The sequence below is a fragment of the Erithacus rubecula genome (genome assembly GCF_903797595.1).
Source record: "Erithacus rubecula genome assembly, chromosome: 21".
Lineage (NCBI taxonomy): Eukaryota > Metazoa > Chordata > Aves > Passeriformes > Muscicapidae > Erithacus > Erithacus rubecula.
The window spans coordinates 8,504,027-8,526,078 of record NC_136673.1 but is presented as its reverse complement, the minus strand read 5'-3'; the positions used below and the strand labels follow the sequence as shown (position 1 = coordinate 8,526,078).

At 52.5% G+C, this 22,052-nt stretch overlaps 1 protein-coding gene across 1 annotated transcript in view; it reads right to left on the bottom strand.

Moving 5' to 3' along the window:
* WHRN (whirlin) overlaps positions 1 to 22,052 on the bottom strand; it is a 53,426-nt gene that overhangs the window by 9,806 nt on the left and 21,568 nt on the right. The window contains exons 3-7 of the mRNA XM_079324237.1: positions 14,943 to 15,068; positions 4,455 to 4,654; positions 4,237 to 4,273; positions 2,607 to 2,819; positions 1,868 to 2,074 (exon numbers count right to left, since the gene is read on the bottom strand). Coding sequence (XP_079180363.1) covers positions 1,868 to 2,074; positions 2,607 to 2,819; positions 4,237 to 4,273; positions 4,455 to 4,654; positions 14,943 to 15,068 — 783 coding nt within the window. The remainder of the gene's footprint in view (positions 1 to 1,867; positions 2,075 to 2,606; positions 2,820 to 4,236; positions 4,274 to 4,454; positions 4,655 to 14,942; positions 15,069 to 22,052) is intronic.

Genomic DNA, 22,052 nt, shown 5'->3' with positions numbered 1-22,052 from the left:
CTGGTGCTGTTTGCCTGGCAGCTGCTCCAGCACAAGTGGGCACAACCATCCCCAGGGGCAGCACTGCCAGCACCAGGCAGAGGGGACAGCAGGGTCAGCTCTCAGCCCCATGAGAGGTGCCCACAGCCAGGGGCCCTCAGTGGCACAGTGCTCCTGAAGCACTGTCAAACAGTGCTGCCCATCCCTTCTCTGTGCCACAGCAGAGGGGACAGCCTGCTGTCCCTCCCTGAGCCCTGGGCTCGTGTGCCAGCTGGGGCTGGGCCACTGCTCACACACCAGCCCAGGCAGCCACATCTGGCACAGGAGGCACACCTGGAGCACGTGGCACAGCCCCAGGCATGGGCACAGCATGAGAGCAGGGTGTGAGCTCAGCACACAATCCTGCAACACCTGTCCCAGCCCCCAGAAAAATCTCCCCAGCAGCTCCTTGGAGAGCAGAGCAAAACTCACTTTGTTTCTGCAGACCCAGAAAGGATGGCACTGAAATCCCTCCTGACCTGTGCAGGTGGGCGCTCATGGATTTGACAGGACACAAGCACAGCTCTGATGCTGTAACACTCCCTGAGGTCTCTCACAGCCCAGCAGAACCCCAGAAAAGCCCCCTCCCCTGTCCCCCACGGGCTGTGCTGGGTGGACCCTCCACAGCCCCATCCCACCTCTGGGCTGCTTTCCTCACTGAGGAACCAGCACAGAGCCCATTGTTCCTCCTTCTTTCCATGAAGGGTTTAATTTCCAAGGTTACTAATGCATTTATGATGAAAGGCATTTTATGGTGAGGAAATTAATTTGGGGGCTGTGTGCCTGCACAGTCTGAGGTGATTACAGTAACTTAATTAGACGGTGCGTGCGACAGGGCCTGGCAGAGCCGTGGGAGTGCTGCTGCTGCTGAGTGCTGCAGAGGGGGCTGGCAATGGCAGGCAGCTGCCTGGACACTGTGGCCCCCACTGGGATGGGGAGCAGACAGCCAGCATGCTTAGGGATGGTTTAAGAGCTGGGGAACAGCAGAGGCACAGCAGGGCATTGCTGGGATTTCTGCGTGGATGCAGCTCCAGTGGATTGCTGGAAGCAAGGGGAAACCCAGTGGAGCTCCAGTGGATTGCTGGAGGCAAGGCAGGCTCTGTCCCTGACTGGGATGAAGGGACACATGGCCATCGAGCAGGGGACAGCAGCACCTCAGTGTCAGGGGCACAGAGATACCCAGCACCTCATGGCATCACCTGCAAATCACCCAGACTGCACGAAAAAATAACAGCTTTGGGGGAATCCATGGGGAAATCCAGGGCTCCCTGTGGGGTGAAATGACTGTACAGCACTCCAGGGAAAGCAGTCTGTTGGAGCTGGGTGGGGCAGTGCCCCTGATCTCCTGGCACATATCCTCTGCTAATGGGCCATCTTTAAACCAGCTGGACAATCATCTTTATCTTCCCACAGCCCATCCTCCCTCCAGGAGATATCTCCTGTTCATGGCCACTGAGTCCCAGGGCATGGCTGATAAAATTCCATCATCCCACTGGGAGATGCTCCAGCCAGGGCAGGAGCCAAGCCTTTCCTGCCCAGAGAAAAACTGAGATTTTGGACACCAAGGGACCTTCTTTCCACTGGATTCCAGAGGAAAGCCAGACCTTTCCACATCATCCCTGCACCTTCAGAGGAAACTGCACCTTCTCCAGGAGCACTGCTCCAGCTGAACCACATCTGCCACTGCAGGAGGATGCAGCCACCATGGAATGGGACTGTGCCACCACCCTGACTGACTGACGGGTGTCAGCTTGGATTCTGACTCTGGCAGGGTTTGGGATTGTTCTTTGTCATACTGTAGGACTGTCAGGAGGTGCTGACAGGCAGGGGACCAGGCAGGAGGACCCACCCGTGCCGAGCTGACGGTGGTGGCAGTGAAGTGGCTGCTGGAGGAGGAGACGGTGTCGCTGTAGGACAGGATGGAGCAGGAGTCGGTGCCGGGCCCCGCCGGCTGCCGCGCCTTCATGGACTCGATCTCCCTCTTGAGCACCAGGCTGTCGAAGCGGTCGAGGTCTTGTGGGGAGATCACCCCCCGCACCTCGGAGAGCAGCGAGAACTGGCCAGGCACACACAGCCACAGGTTGGAGCACAGTCACATTCCTGGCAAGCTGGCGACCTCCCTCCCACCATGGCCAGAGGCAAAGGGATGTACTGGATGGAGGAGGTTTCATCCTAAATGTCACCAGAAGCTCCTCTGCTACTGAACACCCCCAGAATGGCCCTGGCACAGGGTGCCCAGAGCAGCTGTGGCTGCCCCTGGATCCCTGGCAGTGCCCAAGGCCAGGCTGGACACTGGGGCTGGAGCAGCCTGGGGCATGGGAGGGGTCCCTGCCATGGCAGGGAGTGGAGCAAGGTGACTTTTAAGATCCCTTCCAACCCAAACCAGCATGGAATCTGTGCTGGTTCCATGGACTTGGCTCCCATACCCCCTCCCTTTCCCTGAGCAGATCACCTTGGAGGCACTGGGCCACACTGTGACAATGCCCACACTGTGACAATGCCCACACTGTGACAATGTCCACACCCTGTCACACTCTGCTCAGCCCACCAGCCCCAAGCAGCCATCCCTGCCCTGCTGAGGGCCTCACCTTGGCGTGGGTGTTGAGCAGCTCAAATAGGGCCATGACCAGAGCATCCACAGAGATGTTGCCCTCCTTGTACTCATCCAGGTAGTAGCCCATGGTGGCCCGCTCCTGCTCGTTGAGCAGGTGCCGTGCCTGCTCCTCCAGCATCACCCGGGTCTGGTTCACCATGCTGCTCAGGGTCACCTGTGAGCCTGCCAGCCCCCGGTAGAACACGGGCTGCAGGGGACAGGGGATAGGCTTGGGGCACTGGGCTGTGCAGGCTGGACCAGGGAGAGCCCCTGCTCTGGGCTCTGCCCACCAGCCCTCTCTGCCTGAGTGCCAGACACTGCCTAGGGGGAGCTGGAATGAGACTGGAAGGAGATTTGGGGACTGACAGGAGGAAGGTACCTCCAGGAATTCATCAGCCTTTCAGTGTCACCACTTGTGTGGGTAACTCCAGAGCCACAATCAGAGGAGCTGAGCTTTGCTCTCTGGGACAGGGACAGAAACCAGGGAACAGCTGGAGCTGTGTCTGGGTCTGGCTGGAGCTGTGTCAGGCTCAGGCTGGAGCTCAGGGCAAGGCTCTTCCCTCCCCCAGAGGTGCTGGCACTGCCCAGGCTCCCCAGGGAATGGGCACGGCCCCGAGGCTGCCAGAGCTCCAGGAGCGTTTGGACACCAGGGATGGACAGGCTGGGATTGTTGGGGGGTCTGGCCAGGGACAGGGGCTGCACTGGCTGATCCTGGGGCATCCCTCCAGCTCAGGATATTCTGTGATACTCTGAGTCTCTGAGTTCATGCAGCACCAGTTGTGTTTCCCATCCCTTTTCAGCAAGTGGAGACCCTGTCCCCCAGCCAGGCAGTGATTTAATTCCAGGCTTTGTTCCTCCCTGGCAGAACTGGGGACACAGGAGACAAGCCAGCTCCCCATCCTGTGGAAAATGCACATTTGCCCCCACTGCCAGCTTGAAGCAGACCCTAGTGAAGAAAGAGCCACTGGCAACCAAAGGAGCCCCAGGGAGAGACGAGCCTGGCTGCAGATGAAAGACTTTTTCCCTTTGAGAGGGATTTCTGAGGGGAGGTCCTAAGTGTTTCCTCCCAGGCAGAGTTGGCACAGGGATAGAGAGCCAGACAAGACCCTGAGTACCCTAGAGACAGAGAGGAGTTGAGGCTGGGAACATGTTTTGCCAGCAAAGAGTGCAAAACTGTTATCAGTGAGAGCCACCTGTGAAACCTCCCTGCTTAATTTCCATTTAAAAGCAATGTGCTTTGCAAGGAGCTGTGGGGAGAAGATGCTGGCAGAGAGCTGCAGGGGTGAGTCCTGTGCCTGGTGAGGGACAGATCTCTGGGACAGATCCTTGCAGCTGTCAGGGCCCAGACACAGCCACCATGAGGAAGGAATCCTGGTCACCTCTGCAGGGTGGAGGGGGTCCCCACTGTCCTGGTCCATGGGTGGTCACTGCCCCTTGCCCATTAAGGCCAGAGGGCACCAGATGTGCTTAGAAGAGGAGAGGGGACACCACTGTGTCACTGCACAACACAGCTGCCAACACGGCCCATTAAAATCCCTGCCGTAACCAGGAGCACAGGTCCCTCCCTCCCACAGAAAATAAAACACTAGCAGTGCTATTTTCACAAGGCATCAGCAATGTCTTACCCTGGCTGCCACGTCCATGGCATGGTCACCCACTGCCCTGTGGGGAGGGAGAAGGTCAGTCAGCACTGAGAGCCTGTGACTTGGCACCTGGTGACTCTCTCCTGTCTGGAGAGCCAAAACCAGCACACCACTGACCCCACAAACCCTTCCCTCACCCCACAGCTGGCCTCACGGACAGCGTGGGGCGCAGACCCCCCGGCAGCCCCGTGTGCACGCACCCCGAGGCGAGCAGGGTGTCCCCCAGCTGGGAGCTGGAGATCCAGCGCGTCTCGTCCACGGTGGTGCGGGCGTGCGGCAGGCGCCCCACGTCCCGGACCGTCATCATCAGGTGCCGCGAGCCGCGCAGCAGCTGCACCGCCTCCTCGTGCGGGATGCTCAGGAAGCTCCGCCCGTTCACCTCCAGGATCTGGTCTCCCACCTGCCAATGACAACACACTGAGCCGGGCTGTTCCTGCTGGGAGCAACGCTTGGTTGTGTTTGGGATAGATGCAGTTAAAGTGAGGAGGATCGGGGTTTAAGGCTGTGAAAAACTCTGTTGGGGTTTTGGTTAGGGGGAACTCTAACAATAGGGTGAGTAAAAGATCACCCCCAGCTCCATATCCATATCATCCATATCCAGCTCCATATCGTTGCCAGAAAGTTCTCTGCTTCTCTTGTTATACTGGTTCCTTTTTGCTGCAGCAATTTAATATTCCTTTATTGGACCCCCTCCCTAAACTCCCCCCTAATTCCTCCCCTTGTCCAAGTCTATCAATACCCCTGCCATGCCCTAACACCTGCTTTTATCCATTTGCCCTCATGCATGGAACAAGCCTCCCTGTACCATCTTTTCCAATTCAGTACAAACTGTTCAGCTTGCTGTTTGTTATTTTCTAATATTAAAGTTTTTTAGTTCCTGAACAATCAGGTCAGATTTTCCCTCTGCATAAAATCACCAAGTTCAGTACAGCCTCTGACCCTGACAGCCAGGACAGGAAGGATTGGAGGCTGCAGTCCTGTCCCAGCAGGACAGTGCCCAATCTAACCCAGTTCCCAATGAGGGACACAGCCAGGGCAGGGACCAGGGAAATGCTGCTGGGTGGGATCAGCCCCACAGCCATGGCAGGGACCAGGGAAATGCTGCTGGATGGGTTCAATCCCACAGCCATGGCAGGGACCAGGGAAATGCTGCTGGATGGGTTCAATCCCACAGCCATGGCAGGGACCAGGGAAATGCTGCTGGATGGGATCAATCCCACAGCCATGGCAGGGACTAGGGAAATGCTGCTGGATGGGATCAATCCCACAGCCATGGCAGGGACCAGGGAAATGCTGCTGGGTGGGATCAATCCCACAGCCATGGCAGGGACCAGGGAAATGCTGCTGGATGGGATCAGCCCCACAGCCATGGCAGGGACCAGGGAAATGCTGCTGGATGGGATCAGCCCCACAGCCATGGCAGGGACCAGGGAAATGCTGCTGGATGGGTTCAATCCCACAGCCATGGGTGGGACCAGGGAAATGCTGCTGGGTGGGATCAGCCCCACAGCCATGGGTGGGACCAGGGAAATGCTGCTGGGTGGGATCAATCCCACAGCCATGGGTGGGACCAGGGAAATGCTGCTGGGTGGGATCAATCCCACAGCCATGGGTGGGACCAGGGAAATGCTGCTGGGTGGGATCAGCCCCTCCTGCAGCCAGGCAGGACCAGTCTGTGGAGCCTGGAGGGCCTGTCAGGATCCCAGCTCAGCCTGCCCAGCTCCTCCACCAAGGAGACCAAGCCCAAGGAACACCAAGGCCTCCAGCCCCAGCCCTGCTGCTGCTCTGGGATGCCAAGGACCATCTGTGGAAGCCCCAAACCTCAGATCTCTGCAGGCAGCAGGGAGGGTGTGCCCACAGCCTGCAGCACCCTGTAACTGCAGCATCTGGGACAGCTGCATCCCATCCCTCCTCTCCTGCTCTAAGAGATTTCATTTCAGTTCCTTGCTGGAACCAGCAGCTTTCCTAGCAGCCTCTGGTTTGAGACACAGCACCCACATGGTGTTCCACCCTTCCTTCATCCCAGCTCCTCTTCCTCTGTGTTCCCAGGGCAGCCAGGGCTGCTCCCCTCACTCCTCTATCACAATTCACCCTGCTCCTGATAAAGCACATTTTTGAAACTGCCTTTTCCTATATTTGCTGAACCACAGGCCTCAGCTCAGCTCTACCAAAGCACAGTATGGATTTTCTTCTCTGCTTGGACACCAAGGAGACACACAGGGAGAGAAAAGTTCCAGAGAAGTGAAACAAAAATGATCAGGGGCAGATGAAGGTGCCTGTGAAAGGACAGATGGAAGAGATTAGGCTTGTTAAATTTAGAGAGGAGATCATGTGGGGGGGCTGGATGGAGCTATACAGAATGATGCTGGCAATAATGAGAAGCCAGAGAAGGGCTCCTGTTTGCCCTTCTCTCTGCTCAAAGGACAGAGGAGGCTCAGGGAGGATGCTCAGAGTGGTGCTGAGGGGAAAAAGGGCCTGGAGCAAGATGGAATCATTTGGGCTGGAAAAGATCATTGAGTCCAGATGCAGCAGAGCTCAGCTCCCCCTTCAGCTCCATCCAGGAGTGGATTTGCCTCATTCTTCATCACAAAGTTCAATGGTTTGTGTTGGAAGTGACCTAAAACATCCCAGGGGAAGGCAAATGACACAAATGACCATGTTCCCAATCAGGGGCTCCACAAATATCTCAGGTTCCCTTTGAGCTGCCAGCTTTAAATCCACTGTCAGAAAATTGCTGCCTGCCAGTGTGAGGGGAGGGGATTATTCCAGGGCCTCAAGTGCCACAGAAACACCCACTCAGGTGCACAAATATCATCTCCCAGGTCTTCCTGATCCCTCAGTCCCCTGCTGCTCACACAAGGAACACAGAGTCCACTGCAGCACCACAACAATAAAAATCCAAATTTGATTAGGCAGCTTTATTGCAATTATGAATCTGTAATGGTTTTCCATACCAGGGATCAAATTTTCATGTTTTTTTGGTTCAGAACAGTTGCACAGGTTTAATAATCTTTCTTTAAGTTCTCTTTTTAAGAGTGAACAAAGAGGAGCCTGGTACATTATTGTAACATTAGAGACACCAGAGAGGCTCTGGATTTTTTGTTAATTAACATAGATAATAATTATATTTTTCCCCCCAAAGTCAAGGACAAGTGGGAAAGTAACAAAAAAACTGCAGAGATGCAAAAGAACCATCTACTAAAACAAAAGCTGACCCTGAGAAATGATTTGCTGCATTCACAGCTCCAAACTGGCACAGAGTAAAAGAAGCAATAATAAGACATTGAAAAAAAAAGTTATAATAAACCACAGGAAAATTATTGCCCTGGATATTTCAGGAACTACTTTTCAGCTGTGCTCAGCTAATGGTGGGTGGATACCCAGGATGTGCTGCATGCTTGAACACCTCTGAAAATGTGGATTACTCTCACTTCTAGGGAAATCTGGAGCTGAAATGCAGGGGCTGAACACAACACAGAAGGTGACAGAGCATGACAAGAAGAGAGCTGGGAAATAACACCTCGATGACAGCCCTGGCTCCATCTTCTGGGGACAGTGGGCAAGGGGAGGGACAATCAAATGAAACTTAATGGGCTTCAGACAAGGCTTCTGAGCACCTAAAGTCTCTTAAAAATAATCAGAATTGGCTCTGGAACAAATTCAATCACACAGACAGAAAAATAGGCAAGGGATTTTAAATGTGAATTAAAGTTAAATGACACCAAACTGAGCTGGGAATATGCCAAGGGGATGCCAAATGGGCTGGCACTGGCACCAGTCCTGTTTAATGCCACCAAAGTGCCAGCAGAGAGGCTAAATGACACTGGAGATGCCACTGAAGTAGAAGGAGTCTCTATCCAGCATAAATAATTACTAAAAGCCCTTAAGAAATTAAAGATACAGGCAGGAAAAGGTGAGGATCAATTTGGAACTGAGCAGATTAAGGCTCTTAGTAAACAAGGAAGTGCTGAGCTTCTCCAGGAGGGAAGGGGCAGGGGGATGATCCATGTCCAGCAGAGCCTGTGGGAAGGAGCCAGGACAGGGAGCAGGACAGGGAATGAGCAGCCATGGCTGGCTGAAAATGGATCCTTTCCCCAAAATCTGCAGCCCAGAGAGCAGCAGCAGCACAGACATAGAGGGGGAGGGAAGCCCAGGGAGGGGAGGGGCTCTCTGGGGGTGGGAGGCTGTGGCACTGATGGAGGAAGGTTTTTGGTGGCCCCCCAGGAGAGGAGATTTCTGTCCCCATCAAGGTGACACCATTGGAAGGACCAGGAGAAACATCTTGGGTACCACAACCAAGAACCTCCTGAGTGACTTTCTCACTTTGCAGCTCATTCCCAAACTCTGAGGCAGCCACAAGGCTTTTACCTCATCTTCTTTTTACCTATCTGCCAGGATATTTGTCTGTGCTCAGACCTCAGTGCAGCTTTCAAGGGTTGGATTTGGGATGAGGGGATGGAGGGCACCCCCAGGGAGTTCACAGATGGCACCAAATTGTGTCCAGGGCAGGGAACAGAGCTGGGGAAGGGGCTGGAGCTCCAGGAGAGGCTGAGGGAGCTGGGAAGGGGCTCAGCTGGAGAAAAGGAGGCTCAGGGGGAATTTCTGGCTCTGCACAACTTCCTGACAGGAGGGGACACTGGGGGGGTCGGGCTCTGGGAACAGGGAACAGGGACAGGAGGAGAGGGAATGGCTCAGGCTGGGTATAAGGAAAACATTGTGGTGGTGTCCCCATCCCTGGAGGGATTTAAAAGCCATGTGGATGTGGAACCTGGGGACATGGGTCAGTGCTGGAGGAATGGCTGGACACAATGGACACAATGATCTTGGAGATCTTCAGCTTAAATTACTCTGTGTTCTATGACAGCCACTGCTGACGTAAAATCACTCAGCTCTTTGTATTTACAGCCTCCCCTTCCCTCTCCTCTCATATCTGGATAAATATGGATGGTGGCAGCCCTTTTCACCCCAGCCCTCGTTCTGGGAACTCAATATTGAGTTGTTTGCTCAAAGCAAGCTCCCTGGAATCTGCTATTTCTGACTTAAAGGTCAAGGAGAGAAAACAAAAAACGGCTTAAGGAGGAAAAAGAACCCCAGTCCTGACAAAATGCAGCAGCAGAGAAAATGAGCAAGGAAGAAGAGGAACAGCACAGGAGCTCAGCTGGTGCTGGGCAGTGCTGGCAATGTCAGGAAGGAGGCAGAGGACAGGAGCTGCCAGCAAACAAGGCTGACTCACCTCCCTCCTCCTCAGCCCTCTGCCAGCCCCCACTTCTCCACTCCCAACTTCCTCAGAGGCAGCAGATTTTAAACCATGCCCGAGGAACACTTTGTCAGAAGTTCCATGAATGAATAAACATCAAGAAGGCCAAGGCCAAGGCTATGAATATTTAGTTATTGACTGACTGCAGAGATCCTGGTTCCTGTTGGAATTCTGCCTGCTGAGGGAGCAGAACAGCAGCAGCACCAGCAGGGCTGCAGCTCCTCTGGGACACTCATTTCAGGACTTTGTTGCCTGTTTCTGGAGCTGGCAAAAGCTTCTGGGCCTCAGGGAAACTTCCTTGGTTTTGCCTGGTTTTCAGTTCCTTTTGTTTGCCCTTCGATCAAAATTTAAGGGAAGTGTAAAACATTAATTATTTATTTTAGTTGGGATTAAAAGAGTCCAAAATTCTGATTGGGTGCCATAGATAAAAGGAGGTGAAAATGAAATGTCTGGTAAAATTGCAGATTGGTTTGGGTTAAAATGACCCTTAAAATCATCCAGTGCCACCCCTGCCATGGCAGGGACCCCTCCCACTGTCCCAGGTGCTCCAGCCCCAGTGTCCAGCCTGGCCTTGGGCACTGCCAGGGATCCAGGGGCAGCCACAGCTGCTCTGGGCACCCTGTGCCAGCCCTGCCCACCCTCACAGGGAAGGATTTTTGCCTTGTCTCTCATCTAAACATCCCCTCAGAACCAGCTCAGTTCTGGTAACAAGCTCAGTGACAGCAGCAAACCCCACAGCAGGAACCTTCCCATCAACCCAGCCAGGTTGTGTTAAGCTTACACTGAGCAAACCCACAATATTTCCATTTTAGAGAGCAACAAATTACCTGGAAATCACATTTATCCACCAGTTCTTGCTTCCTTGTGGCATCACATCCCTTCCACCACCTGGAGCAGCAATCTACACCCGACCATGTCTAACAGCAGGGCATAAAAAGCCTTTTTTTACCTCCAAAACCTCCAGGCAGCACTGAATTTACAGCATACACAAATCAGGGTGGGAAGAGCCTGTGAAGATCTCAAATCACACACACAGAGCACAGCACAAGCCAGCTGGACACACAAATCACTGCCTGGGGAGCAGGGCAGAGAGGGGGGAGACCCCCAGAGCCAACAAGGAGAGGCTCAAACAGCAGTGGCAGCACCTGGGGGGACAGGGACAGGGAACTGGCACTGCCCTGGCTGCTGAGTGTGGTTATTTCCTGGCATTCCAAGCAGGCATGGGATGAGGATGAGGATGAAAGGATTCCCTGGGACATCTCCTCTGCTGAGCTCACTGCCAGGGGGGTGCAAAAGAAAGGAGAGCAGAGATTCTCCCTCTGCACCAGAACAATCAAACAGAAAAAAGCACCAAGGAAAACAATGCAGCTGTAAATGTGGTATTTGTACCATTTAATTAGTGGTTTGTTTGTAGTTTCTTTTGTTTTTACTCAGAGTCAGGATTAAAAATATGAAGGAGATTAATTTTCTTGTGTTCAGGTTTGGTTGTTTATTAAATCTTATCTAAAGTACAGAGAGTTCTGTAACACTTCTAGCTGCCAGTTAAAATGAGCAGAATGGAGCTGAACCTAGCTAGGTACAAGGTCTTTTATGGCTAAACAGTCCAATAAAGAGCTAACACCCATATTAATTATATTTTTGACACAATAACCAAACTCCTGTGACCCTCAGTGCAGCACTAACTGTTCAACTACTGCCTGAAACCATGAAGAAGAAGGAAGAAGACAGAAAGAAACACCCAAAATCTTCTATCTTTTCCCATACTTATCTCTATATTATAAAATTCCCAAAGTTCAAATCTTTCACCATGTGAAGTCACTTTCACCATATGCAATCACACACTTCTATTCTGACTACACACACAACTGTAACTCCATCACTCAAATTTGGAGCCTTCTCCAAGGTTTCAGGTCTAAAGCAGTGTTCTCCAGGGGCTCAGTGCCAGAGAGCACAGAAATATCAAAAATCCCAAGGTTCTGGGTTCCAATAGGCAGCTTCTTCTTTCTTATCCTCTATTTTAACTTTCAGGCTTCTGGGGTTTAGGGGATGGATCCTGACCCTGGCACAGGGGACAAACACACTGGTGTCAGCAAGGTCACCCATGGCAGCTCCAGCCTGTCCCTCCCCTTCCAGCTCTACCAAACACAAACAAATTGTACTGTGCCTCTTCCTGTCCCTGCCTTGGAATCCTGTGCCCCAGAGCACTGCTCCTCTCACTGCTGAAGCCACCAACACCCCTGGGACACAAGGACAAACATCCCTGGGGACCCAGGCAGGGCTGTGGGCAGAGGTGCCAGCCCAGAGCAGCATCCTGCACTTGGATGTGCAGGAAGCTCCCAGAGCATTTCTGGAAAGCACTCTGCCATCTCTAGGATGTTCCTGCAGCTCCCTGCCTGCCTTGGTTTGCAACACAGGATGTGCCAGCAATGTGGATTCTGTCCCCATCTGTTAAACCAGCTGGGGCAGTGCCCCTGATCTCCTGGCACATATTCTCTGCTAATGGGCCATCTTTAAACCAGCTGGGACAATCATCTTTATCTTCCCACAGCCCATCCTCCCTCCAGGAGATATCTCCTGTTCATGGCCATTGAGTCCCAGTGCATGGCTGATAAAATTCCATCATCCCACTGGGAGATGCTCCAGCCAGGGCAGGAGCCAAGCCTTTCCTACCCAGAGAAAAACTGAGATTTTGGACACCAAGGGACCTTCTTCCCACTGGATTCCAGAGGAAAGCCAGACCTTTCCACATCATCCCTGGACCTTCAGAGGAAACTGCACCTTCTCCAGGAGCACTGCTCCAGCTGAACCACATCTGCCCCTGCAGGAGGATGCAGCCACCATTGAATGGGACTGTGCCACCACCCTGACTGACTGACTGTGTCAGCTTGGATTCTGACTCTGGCAGGGTTTGGGATTGTTCTTTGTAATACTGTATTTCTATTTTAATTTTCCTAGTAAAGAACTGTTATTCCTAACTCCCCAATCTTTGCCTGAGAGCCCCTTAATTTCAAAATTATTATAATAATTTGGAGGGAGGGGGTTTACATTTTCCATTTCAAAGAGAAGCTTCTGCCTTGATTGGCAGACCCCTGTCCTTCAAACAGGACTCTGCCCCACGCCCCAGGGATCCCCTCATGGCCAGGATCCATTTCTCTGCTAAGGACCTGAGAGAGATTTAAACCTGGACTGATCCAAACCTCCCAGTGCAGCACAAAGGGAAAGAGGAGCCTGCAGTGCTCAGGACAGCTCATCAATGGTTCTATCACCCCTAAGAGTCTCCTTGGCTACAAAGGGAACTCTGGTGACCTCAGTGCCACAACAGCTTGAGGGACAGGATTGTGTCTGTCCTAGATCTTTCCACCACACTGTCCCCAGCTCGTGCTGCCAGTCTGGACAGATTTAAGTGACTTTATGGGGCCACTGAGCAAAGCTGAGGCTTAGCCCTAAACAGCCAAGGGCTGAGTGGTAGGGAAATCACAGAATCCTTTAGGATCAGGGACTCTAAGAAATGCCTCACTGCACAAAGAGGGGACCAGAGCAGATCACCCCCATCCTCAGCAGCCAGTCCAGGGGAGTGGGAGAACATTTCAGAGTTTACATGCATCAGATCTCAGCTGACATAAGGAATAGGAAAGAACTGAGCCCATGAGATTTCCCTGGAGGAAGCAGTGATTGGATGTCACTGCAGGGAATGGGGTCATTTAGAGGGAAAAACACACCAGAAAAGAAACTGTGGCTGAAGTAAAATGATCCAGCCTGAGGAGTGTCAAACGTGCTCCACTCCTGCCTGGCACAATACATCCAACTGTTCCCTTTCTAGCTTATTCCACTGGTGAACACACACAGTGCTAATCCCAAATGTCCCTTCCAGGATCAGCTGTGAAGGAGAAGGAACCCCTGGGACCTGCAGGGAAGGCTGGAGCAGCTCAGAGGTGATGTGTGCATGTGCTGGGTCAGTGAGGTCACATCTCCCTCCACAAGAGCTCTGCCCAGCCCAGCCCCAGAGCATCCCCCAGGACCTGTCTGAGTGTGGGTGAGCCAAGGTCACTGAGCCTGATGCATCAGCCCTGCTTTATTGATTCCTGATGATTTTGTCTTTTTTCTTTTCTATATTCTCTGTATTCTTTACACATATATTTAGAGCACTGTAGCCTGTTGTTTCATCCTCACTTCATTTTCCCACTGCTCTTCCCTGCCCTGAGAGGCAGAAAGACAAAACACATTCCAAAGCCCCTCTCCCATCTTGGTTCTCCCTGGGAACCAAGGCCAAAATCAAGCTCTTTGAGACACATTTTCATCAACAAAGTTCAGTTCCACCTGAGAGAGGAGGATTTAGAAGGGAACAGGGGGAATTGCATCACCACTTGTGCTCCTGATTGGTGTCAATTATGCTAATTTGCTAAACTTATAAAACTGTGCTCACCCCACAGAGGGGCTTTTGTGGATATTCTCCACACTTGCCTCCAATAAAGACCAGCTTTTTATAACACCTCCTACACTAACATTATCTCAGAAGTGTGTTTCATTTACAGGCTCTCAAGGCATCACTATCCTGAGGGTGATGAGGAAGAGGAGCCAGCAGAGCCAGCTCAGAGCTGGCCCCTGGAGCCCTGCCCTGCCCTGCAGGCAGCCCCTGCTCAGCCTCCACCCCTGGGGCTTGCAGGAGAGATGCAGGCAGAGGGCACAGCACCAGCATCTTGAATGGAAATCCCAGCTCAGGGAGGTGTGATGCCTTGGAGTGGCTCCCTAGAACAGGGGCTAGACCAGATAAAGACAATAAAGTGGGGATTTATTAAAGGCTTTCAATAGCTGCATTTTGGGCACCCAAGATGGATGATGGCCACAAGTTTTTTCACACAATTATAAATTTGGTCTATCTGTATATCAGGGGTTAATCCTCCAATTACAGCTTGAGGTAATGAAGTCATTTACCCCCCAGTTTGCTCCCCCAAAATTCACTTTTGTTTATACTTTTCAGGGCCTGAGGCTGTAGGGTGTCCTTGCATCTCAGGCCAGAGGAATTGTTGGTCTGATCAAAATGTGGAGACACTTAACTAACACTTTATAAGGAGTTTAGAGTTATACACTAATGCAATACAGGATTTAAATAATATAAAGGCATCAGGGGAGAGATGAGGAGACTGTGGGAGCTGATTTGGAGAAGAGAGGACTGAGAGGGGATCCCATCAATCCATAAAGTACCTCCAAGGGGTGTCAGAGGATGGTGCCAGAGGCTTCTCAGTGACAGGATGAGGAGCAATAGCCATAAAAAATTAACAAGTTCCACTTGAACATGAGGAAGAAATTCTTTCCCTGAGGGTGGCAGAGCTCTGAACAGCTGACCAGGGATGGTGTGGAGCCTCCCCCTCATCCCAAACCCCCCTGGACTCGTTCCTGTGTCCCCTCCCACCCTCTCAGGGACCACTCTCACCTTCAAGCCAGTGCTCTCTGCCTCAGAGCCCTTGTCCACACCCGTGATGTAGATGCCCAGGGAATATTCTGCCCCTCCTCGGATCATGAGCCCCAGGGATTTCCCTTCATTCAGGACCAGATTCACCTGCAGAGGAAGAGCAAGAGACATTTATGTGGTGTCCAAGTGCTGCCCAGAACAGGGACACAGCCCCAGAGCCCCAGCTCTGCTGTCCCTGGGCTGGGCAGCAGCTCCTGTGGGATGGAGGAAAAGCTCTGCAGGCTGAGAGGCTCAGCCACATGTGGATTTTCAGCCACAAATCAGCTGCTCCACTGCAGTTTTCCACTCTCTCCTTTTGCAGGTGCATCCCTGGGGTAGAGCTGGGAGCAACCCCCAACCCCTGAGTACCAGTGGGTGCAGCCAGCACTGTCCCTCTGGCACTGCTGCCTGGCAAGCAGAGAATGATCCAGATGGATCATCCAGCCCTCTGCCCTTCCCCACAGGACAGACCCACAGGGGCTCCTCCTCCCAGCCAGCATCTCCCATTAACACCACCACAACAACCTCCAACAGGTCCAGCACAGGTTGCAGAAGGCATTTCATATTTCCCACAACCTGCCAGGCAGATTTCTCCCCACCAAATGCTGGTTTGCAAACCCAGCTTCCATTTTCATCCACCCCCTCCTCCTCACAGGGCCTGACAATATTTGGATGTGCAGGTGGGAATTTGGAGTGCATGAGCAAGCCTGTGCTCAGCTCCCTCGAGGACTCTCCATTTGAAATGGCCTTTGTTCACTCTCTGCATGACACTTTCTAAATGAATAACTACAGGGTTGTTTTTTTGGTTTTTTTTTGCTTTACTCCCGAGTTTTGAGTCACTTCTGGAGAAAAGCAGACAGCAGGAATAAAAACAAATGAGAAAAGCCAAAATGTGTTTCACACTGATAGAAACAACCAGAAACAAGCTGTTTGTGAAGGGCTTTTATATTTAAACACCTTTGCTGCAGTCAAACCAAAATCTTGCACATTTACTTGGATGGAAAAATAATTCCCAGCTTCAAGTCCATAATTAATCCATCTTTCTAGAGGACATGGCATCACAGGGGGAATTCAGGCCAATCTTAGAGAGGCTGGTATTGAAAACCCATTTTCTGTCTTGGTAATAGAAACACAGAAATCAGCAGCACAAATCCACCTAAGGTTCTAAATTTGAGATTCAGAGAAAAGGATGCAAAGCTGGAATGAGAACTGTAAGACATCAACTACCTGCAGCAGCATGTTTCTCTGAAAAACCTGATGTTCCCTGGATTTCCTTGCCCTGCTTTAAAGGGCAGAAAGTGCTGGAGACAATTTAGTATTGAAGGATTATGAAGGAATTACTGAGACCTTCATGCTTCAGGCTGGAGAGACAAGCTGGGCACTGAACCCACCCAAAGGAGCAGCTGCTGTCACATCCAAGGACAGTCTGGTTTTCTGTTCACAGGGAAACCTTGCTCTGGACCACAGAACACTTTGCTGAGTGCTTTTGAAAATTAGGAAAACATTCAACATTTCTGAAGTGCTGTCACCTCCCAGTCTGTCTGGTGGCATCTGCTGTAAGTTTTTCACCCCACTGTGGTTGTGGGCTCAAAAATTCCCCAGCTTGGGAAAAATACAAGTAGGAGAAAATGCAGCAAGGTGCCTGGAATCACAGATCATGCCAGAACATACTGGGAATGAGGAAATTCCCTCTGTGAGTCCCTGAATGGCATTTTTATGTGCTGGGGTTAGCACCAGGAGGGGCAGCTCTGCATGCAGACATTTCCATTTCCCTTTAACACTATCCTGGTAAGCTGAGAAGCTGCTCCCCCCCCATGGGGAGAGCATCAGATGGAGTAAGAGATACCCCCTGTGCCTCTGCTGCTGAGGTGCTGCCACGTGAGCTGCTCTCTTCACCCCTGCACTGGGCAAACCTGCACTCCCAGGGGCAGGAAAGCCACAGCCACAGAAATCCTGGAGCCACAAAACCCAGCAAAGCCACAGGAGCTGTTGGAAAAACCTCAGAGCTGCTGGAAAATACATAGGTGCTGGCAGCCCACAGAGTTGGGCTGCTGAGGGTTTAATTGCATCTGTTAATCAGCTAATAGCTGAATTCAGGCTCTCTGAATGAACCCTGCAGCAGGACTGCCAGAACAGTGAGGCAGAGCAGGGAACAGGCAGGAGCATCAGCTCTGGACACACTGCAGGGTTTGGGAATGGCTGGGAAGGGAGAAAGGGCTGGCAGGCAGGGGGAGGGAAGGTGATGCCTCTCTGGGACTGCCTAAAAACAGAGCCCAGACAAAATCAAGGGAATAAAAAGCAGTTCCATTTATTGAAGGCCTCCAGGTACATTTAGAGCAGAGAAAGTTCCCCAGGGGCTGCACCCAAAATGGACAATGGGTCACAGGTTTTCACACTGTTATAAATTTGGTCCATTTGCACATTGGGGGTGAATCTTCCAATTACAGCTTCAGGTAATGAAACCATTTACCCCAAGTTTGCTCCTCAAAACTCACTTTTGTTTCCATCTCTGGGGTCTGGGGCAGTGAGATATCCTTGATTCCCAGCCTGGAGAGGAATTGTTGTGTCTGCCCAAACTGGGAGAGCAGCAGCTCACACTGTGTGTGGAGTTTAGTTACACACTAAAGAACTGCAGGATTACAAACACATGGAAAATATAAAAACTAAAATCCTGAGGCATCTCAGGAGCAGTGGGATAAACTGATTGCCAAGGGCTCAGGGAGCACAGGGGACAATCTGCACTCTGCTTCCCAAGGTCTGTGTCTCCAGTGATGGGCACAGCACAGGGATGGTGACAGGGGTGACCCTGCTGTGCTGGCTGTCCCAAATACAGCACAGGGATGGTGACAGGGGTGGCCCTGCTGTGCTGGCTGTCCCACACACAGCACAGGGATGGTGACAGGCGTGGCCCTGCTGTGCTGGCTGTCCCAAATACAGTACAGGGATGGTGACAGGGGTGGTCCTGCTGTGCTGGCTGTCCCAAATACAGCACAGGGATGGTGACAGGCGTGGCCCTGCTGTGCTGGCTGTCCCACACACAGCACAGGGATGGTGACAGGGGTGACACTACTGTGCTGGCTGTCCCAGACACAGCACAGGAATGGTGACAGGGGTGGCCCTGCTGTGCTGGCTGTCCCAGACACAGCACAGGAATGGTGACAGGGGTGGCCCTGCTGTGCTGGCTGTCCCAGACACAGCACAGGAATGGTGACAGGGGTGGCCCTGCTGTGCTGGCTGTCCACACACAGCACAGGGATGGTGACAGGGGTGGCCCTGCTGTGCTGGCTGTCCATACACAGCACAGGGATGGTGACAGGGGTGACCCTGCTGTGCTGGCTGTCCAGGCACAGCACAGGGATGGTGACAGGGGTGTCCCTGCTGTGCTGGCTGTCCCAGGCACAGCACAGGGATGGTGACAGGGGTGGCCAGACACAGCATTGTCCCACTCCTGCCAGCCTGGCCCCACACACGGCTCTGGGGTGACACTGAAGCACAAGGGGGCTAAACCTGTGACCAGGGTGATGTTCCCAGTGGTTCCCAGGGGACAGTGGTGGTCCAGGGCTCCTCAGCACAGCATTCCCTGGGCCAAGCATTCTGCTTGGGCTCTTGCACTCAGACTGGCACATGTGTGATTATGCCCAAAATACATAGAGGGCATTCTGGTTCCATTTCCACTTTAAGTTTCTACTCTCCCCCCTGGCTGAAGCTCCCTCAGGGTGAGAAGCTGTGACACCCCTTAGGGAGAGCTGGGAGTGAGGGATCCTAAATCCAGACTGTCCTGACACCATCCTAAACCAGGCAGCAAACAAGGGCAGCTGTTCTGGGGGGGAAACTCATCACAAATCATAGAATGGTTTGGGTTGGGAAGGACCTTAAAACCCATCCAGTGCCACCCCTGCCATGGCAGGGACCCCTCCCACTGTCCCAGCTGCTCCAGCCCCAGTGTCCAGCCTGGCCTTGGGCACTGCCAGGGATCCAGGGGCAGCCACAGCTGCTCTGGGCACCCTGTGCCAGCCCTGCCCACCCTGCCAGGGAACAATTCCTGCCCAATATCCCATCTAATCCTGGAAAAACCATTCCCTGTGTCCTGTCTCTCCACCCCCTGTCCCCAGTCCCTCTCCAGCTCTCCTGGAGCCCCTTTAGGTCCTGGAGGCACAGTAACATCCAGGCAATGTCACCCCACACCTTGCCAGGCATTCCCACAGCCCTGGCACTGCCCAGTCCCCACCTCCTGCCCTGAGCCATTCCCAGGCTGTGCCCAGCCCCAGGCAACTTCTGTGCATCACACAGAAACATTTGGAAATCCAAGGTCACAGTTTTAATTTCTGTTTCAACACTGAAACATCTGCCATCTCCTGTAGCAGGAAATGAAGGAAAAAGCACCATCATCAGCGAGGCACTTGCTGATTCCTGCACAGGATTTCTTCTCTCTGGGTTTATGGAATTACCTGTTGACAGATTCAATTCTGCCATTAGAAAATGGCTTTTCAGAAGGAATTAGCCTGCCCCAGTGCAGCTCAGCACTGTGTGGCTGAGGAGTTTCAGCCTTGCTGGCAGCTATTTCCAGGCCATTGCTGTGTGGAGGCTCATCCTGCTCCCCAGGAAACCCCCCAGTTTGTGTCCAGACATCTCCCACAGCATGTGGGGAGGCAGAGCTGACTGCCAGCCCTTCACTGAGTCCTGGGGCAGCTGGGGGTGTCAGATCATCAGAGCTGTCCCAGGGCCACCCCTGCCCAGGCTGCTCCCCAAGACACACCAGGACTTGGGCTGGCACCAGTACCCAGCACTGGGGCAGGGAGCAGGTCCCAGGGCTGAGAGGGGACACCAGAGCACAGGGACAGTGACCAAAACCCTGTGCCCATCCCAAACCCCAGCCCAGCTCCTGGTGAGCCAGGGCTGCCTCCCCACCTGGCAGGGCTTGGCTCACACAACAATTGCCACTTCTGGGGGCTTTTCCTACTTAAACTGCCTGAAACAACCCAGAGGTGGAGCTGCTGCCCCTCAGGGTGGGCTGGGCTGTGACACAAAGGGCATTTTGGGGTAAGTCTGCTGGGACAGAGCTACAAAATGCCCGAGGAGAAGGATGACTCCTGGAAACACTGAAAGCCAGGCTGGATGTGCCTCAGGGCACTGATGTAGCTGAAGATGCCCCTACTCACTGCAGGGGGTGGATTAGAAGGGATTTAAATGTCCTTTCCAACCCAAATCAGCCCATGCCTCCAATCCCCAGTGGCTCACATCCCATATTCCAATCCCACAGGGAACTAAGACAGCCCCCCATGAGCCTGGATTGCCTTCAAGCTGTAAACAAAATCAAAGCCCAGCAAGGTCAGAGCAAGCAAACAGAGAGAGACATGGGGAGCTGGATCATCCACACTGCAAATGTCATTACAAACTAATAGCAAGAAATCCTGCCTTCCCTCTCCTGCATCTCTTATCCTTCATGCTCAAGTAGTCACCAGCAGTGTCTCAAACATTCAAGCCATGCAATATTAGCACAGATTTTTTATTTTTTTAAAATAATAATTACTGCTACTTTTGGCTCCAGAATTGCCTGAAGCTGAGGAGATGTTCACAGTCTATTATGTTTTCTTTCTTCTGCTGCACCAGGAATAAGCAGCTCCCCTGGCAATAAGCACATTAAGGCACCAATTCAGCTGATGGAATGGTGCTTCTCAGGGAACTCACAGCCCACAGTGCTCTGCACACTTCATCTTCCTCCCAGCTCAGCAGCACCTCCGAGTTTTCTCTGTCTGAGGCTTTCCAAAGTGCTTTTAATGAAATAAGCTGTCAATCCCAGAAGTCCATCAATGACAATTCATGGCACAAATGGCTCTTGCTGCTGCTGTGACAAATCCTGAGGACTCTAAGGCTGGACAGACAATAAAAACCCAAGTGCTCTCAAGCAGAAGGTGAGTAGGGGAAGCAGGTTCCAGTTTTCCAGCAGGCAGGGACATCCTGGGATGGGGCTGGGGACTGTCACCTGCCTGGCCTGGCTCCAGCAACATCCCCCAGAGCTTTGCACTACTGCAAACCCTTCCCTTCCCACTTCCTGACCACTGGTGACTCCAGCTGCAGGCACAGGGCTCTGATGAGACACTGCATCCACCAATTACACAGGAAAATGCTAAATCTGGGAGATACAGCACCTGCCATGGAAAGCAAGGACCTGGAACACCTTGCACAACCACAGCTGAACCTGCCAGCAGCTCCTTCAGCCCAACATTGCCTTAATCCTCACCTCCCTGCCCCAGTGCCATCACTTGGGGAAGTCAGGTTTACACAAAAAAACCTGACCCAGATCTCAGCCCCCCTCTGCTCACCCAGATCAGCCCCTGGCCTGAGCTCAGGGCAGGCTGGATTCTGCATGGGGAAAGCCAAACCAGCTGCCAAATCCCAATCCCCAAATCCCTTTGGTGGGGATCCCTGCACAGCTGGAAGTGAAGGAATCCCAGTGACCACAGGAAATGGGGGCAAAGCCACAGGCTGGGATTGCTGTTTTTGGAGCTGAACCACCCTGCCCAAAGCCTCCCTGTCCCACTGGGATGATCCCACAGACCCCTGGATGGGTCAGTTAGACCATCACACACCTCACAGTGCTGGTTTCCACTCCAATCCTCTGGATAACAAATCCTTCTGCCTCGGGATAACCAACTCCTTAAACTTGGTGACAAAGCCACCCTTCCAGGCATGCAGATGTGCTGGGGGAGAGGGATATTTCCACTGCCTGAAGAATGCCAGATGCCTCCAGCAGCCTTGAATTTAACCTTGGGAAAGCTGGGAATATCCCTTTGACTCCAGAGGTGCTGAGCTGTGGATTCTCATTGGATTCACCTCCTGCAGCAGGGCTGGAGCTGCTCTGCTGTGCTTCCCCAAACTCTGCCTGCTTGAAAGTTTGGCACATTCATTCTAGGACATTCAGAGCAATTAGAAATAGGAGAGTGGGATAAAAAAAAAAACAAACAATTTTCCCCTCAGAATGTAAAACCACCCACAAATCAAACAGGCCTTGGTGCCTGTCAGTTCTGGTTGACTGGGCTGAATTAACCAGGGATGTGCTGCATTTATTTGCATTTTTGTGAACAGAATAAC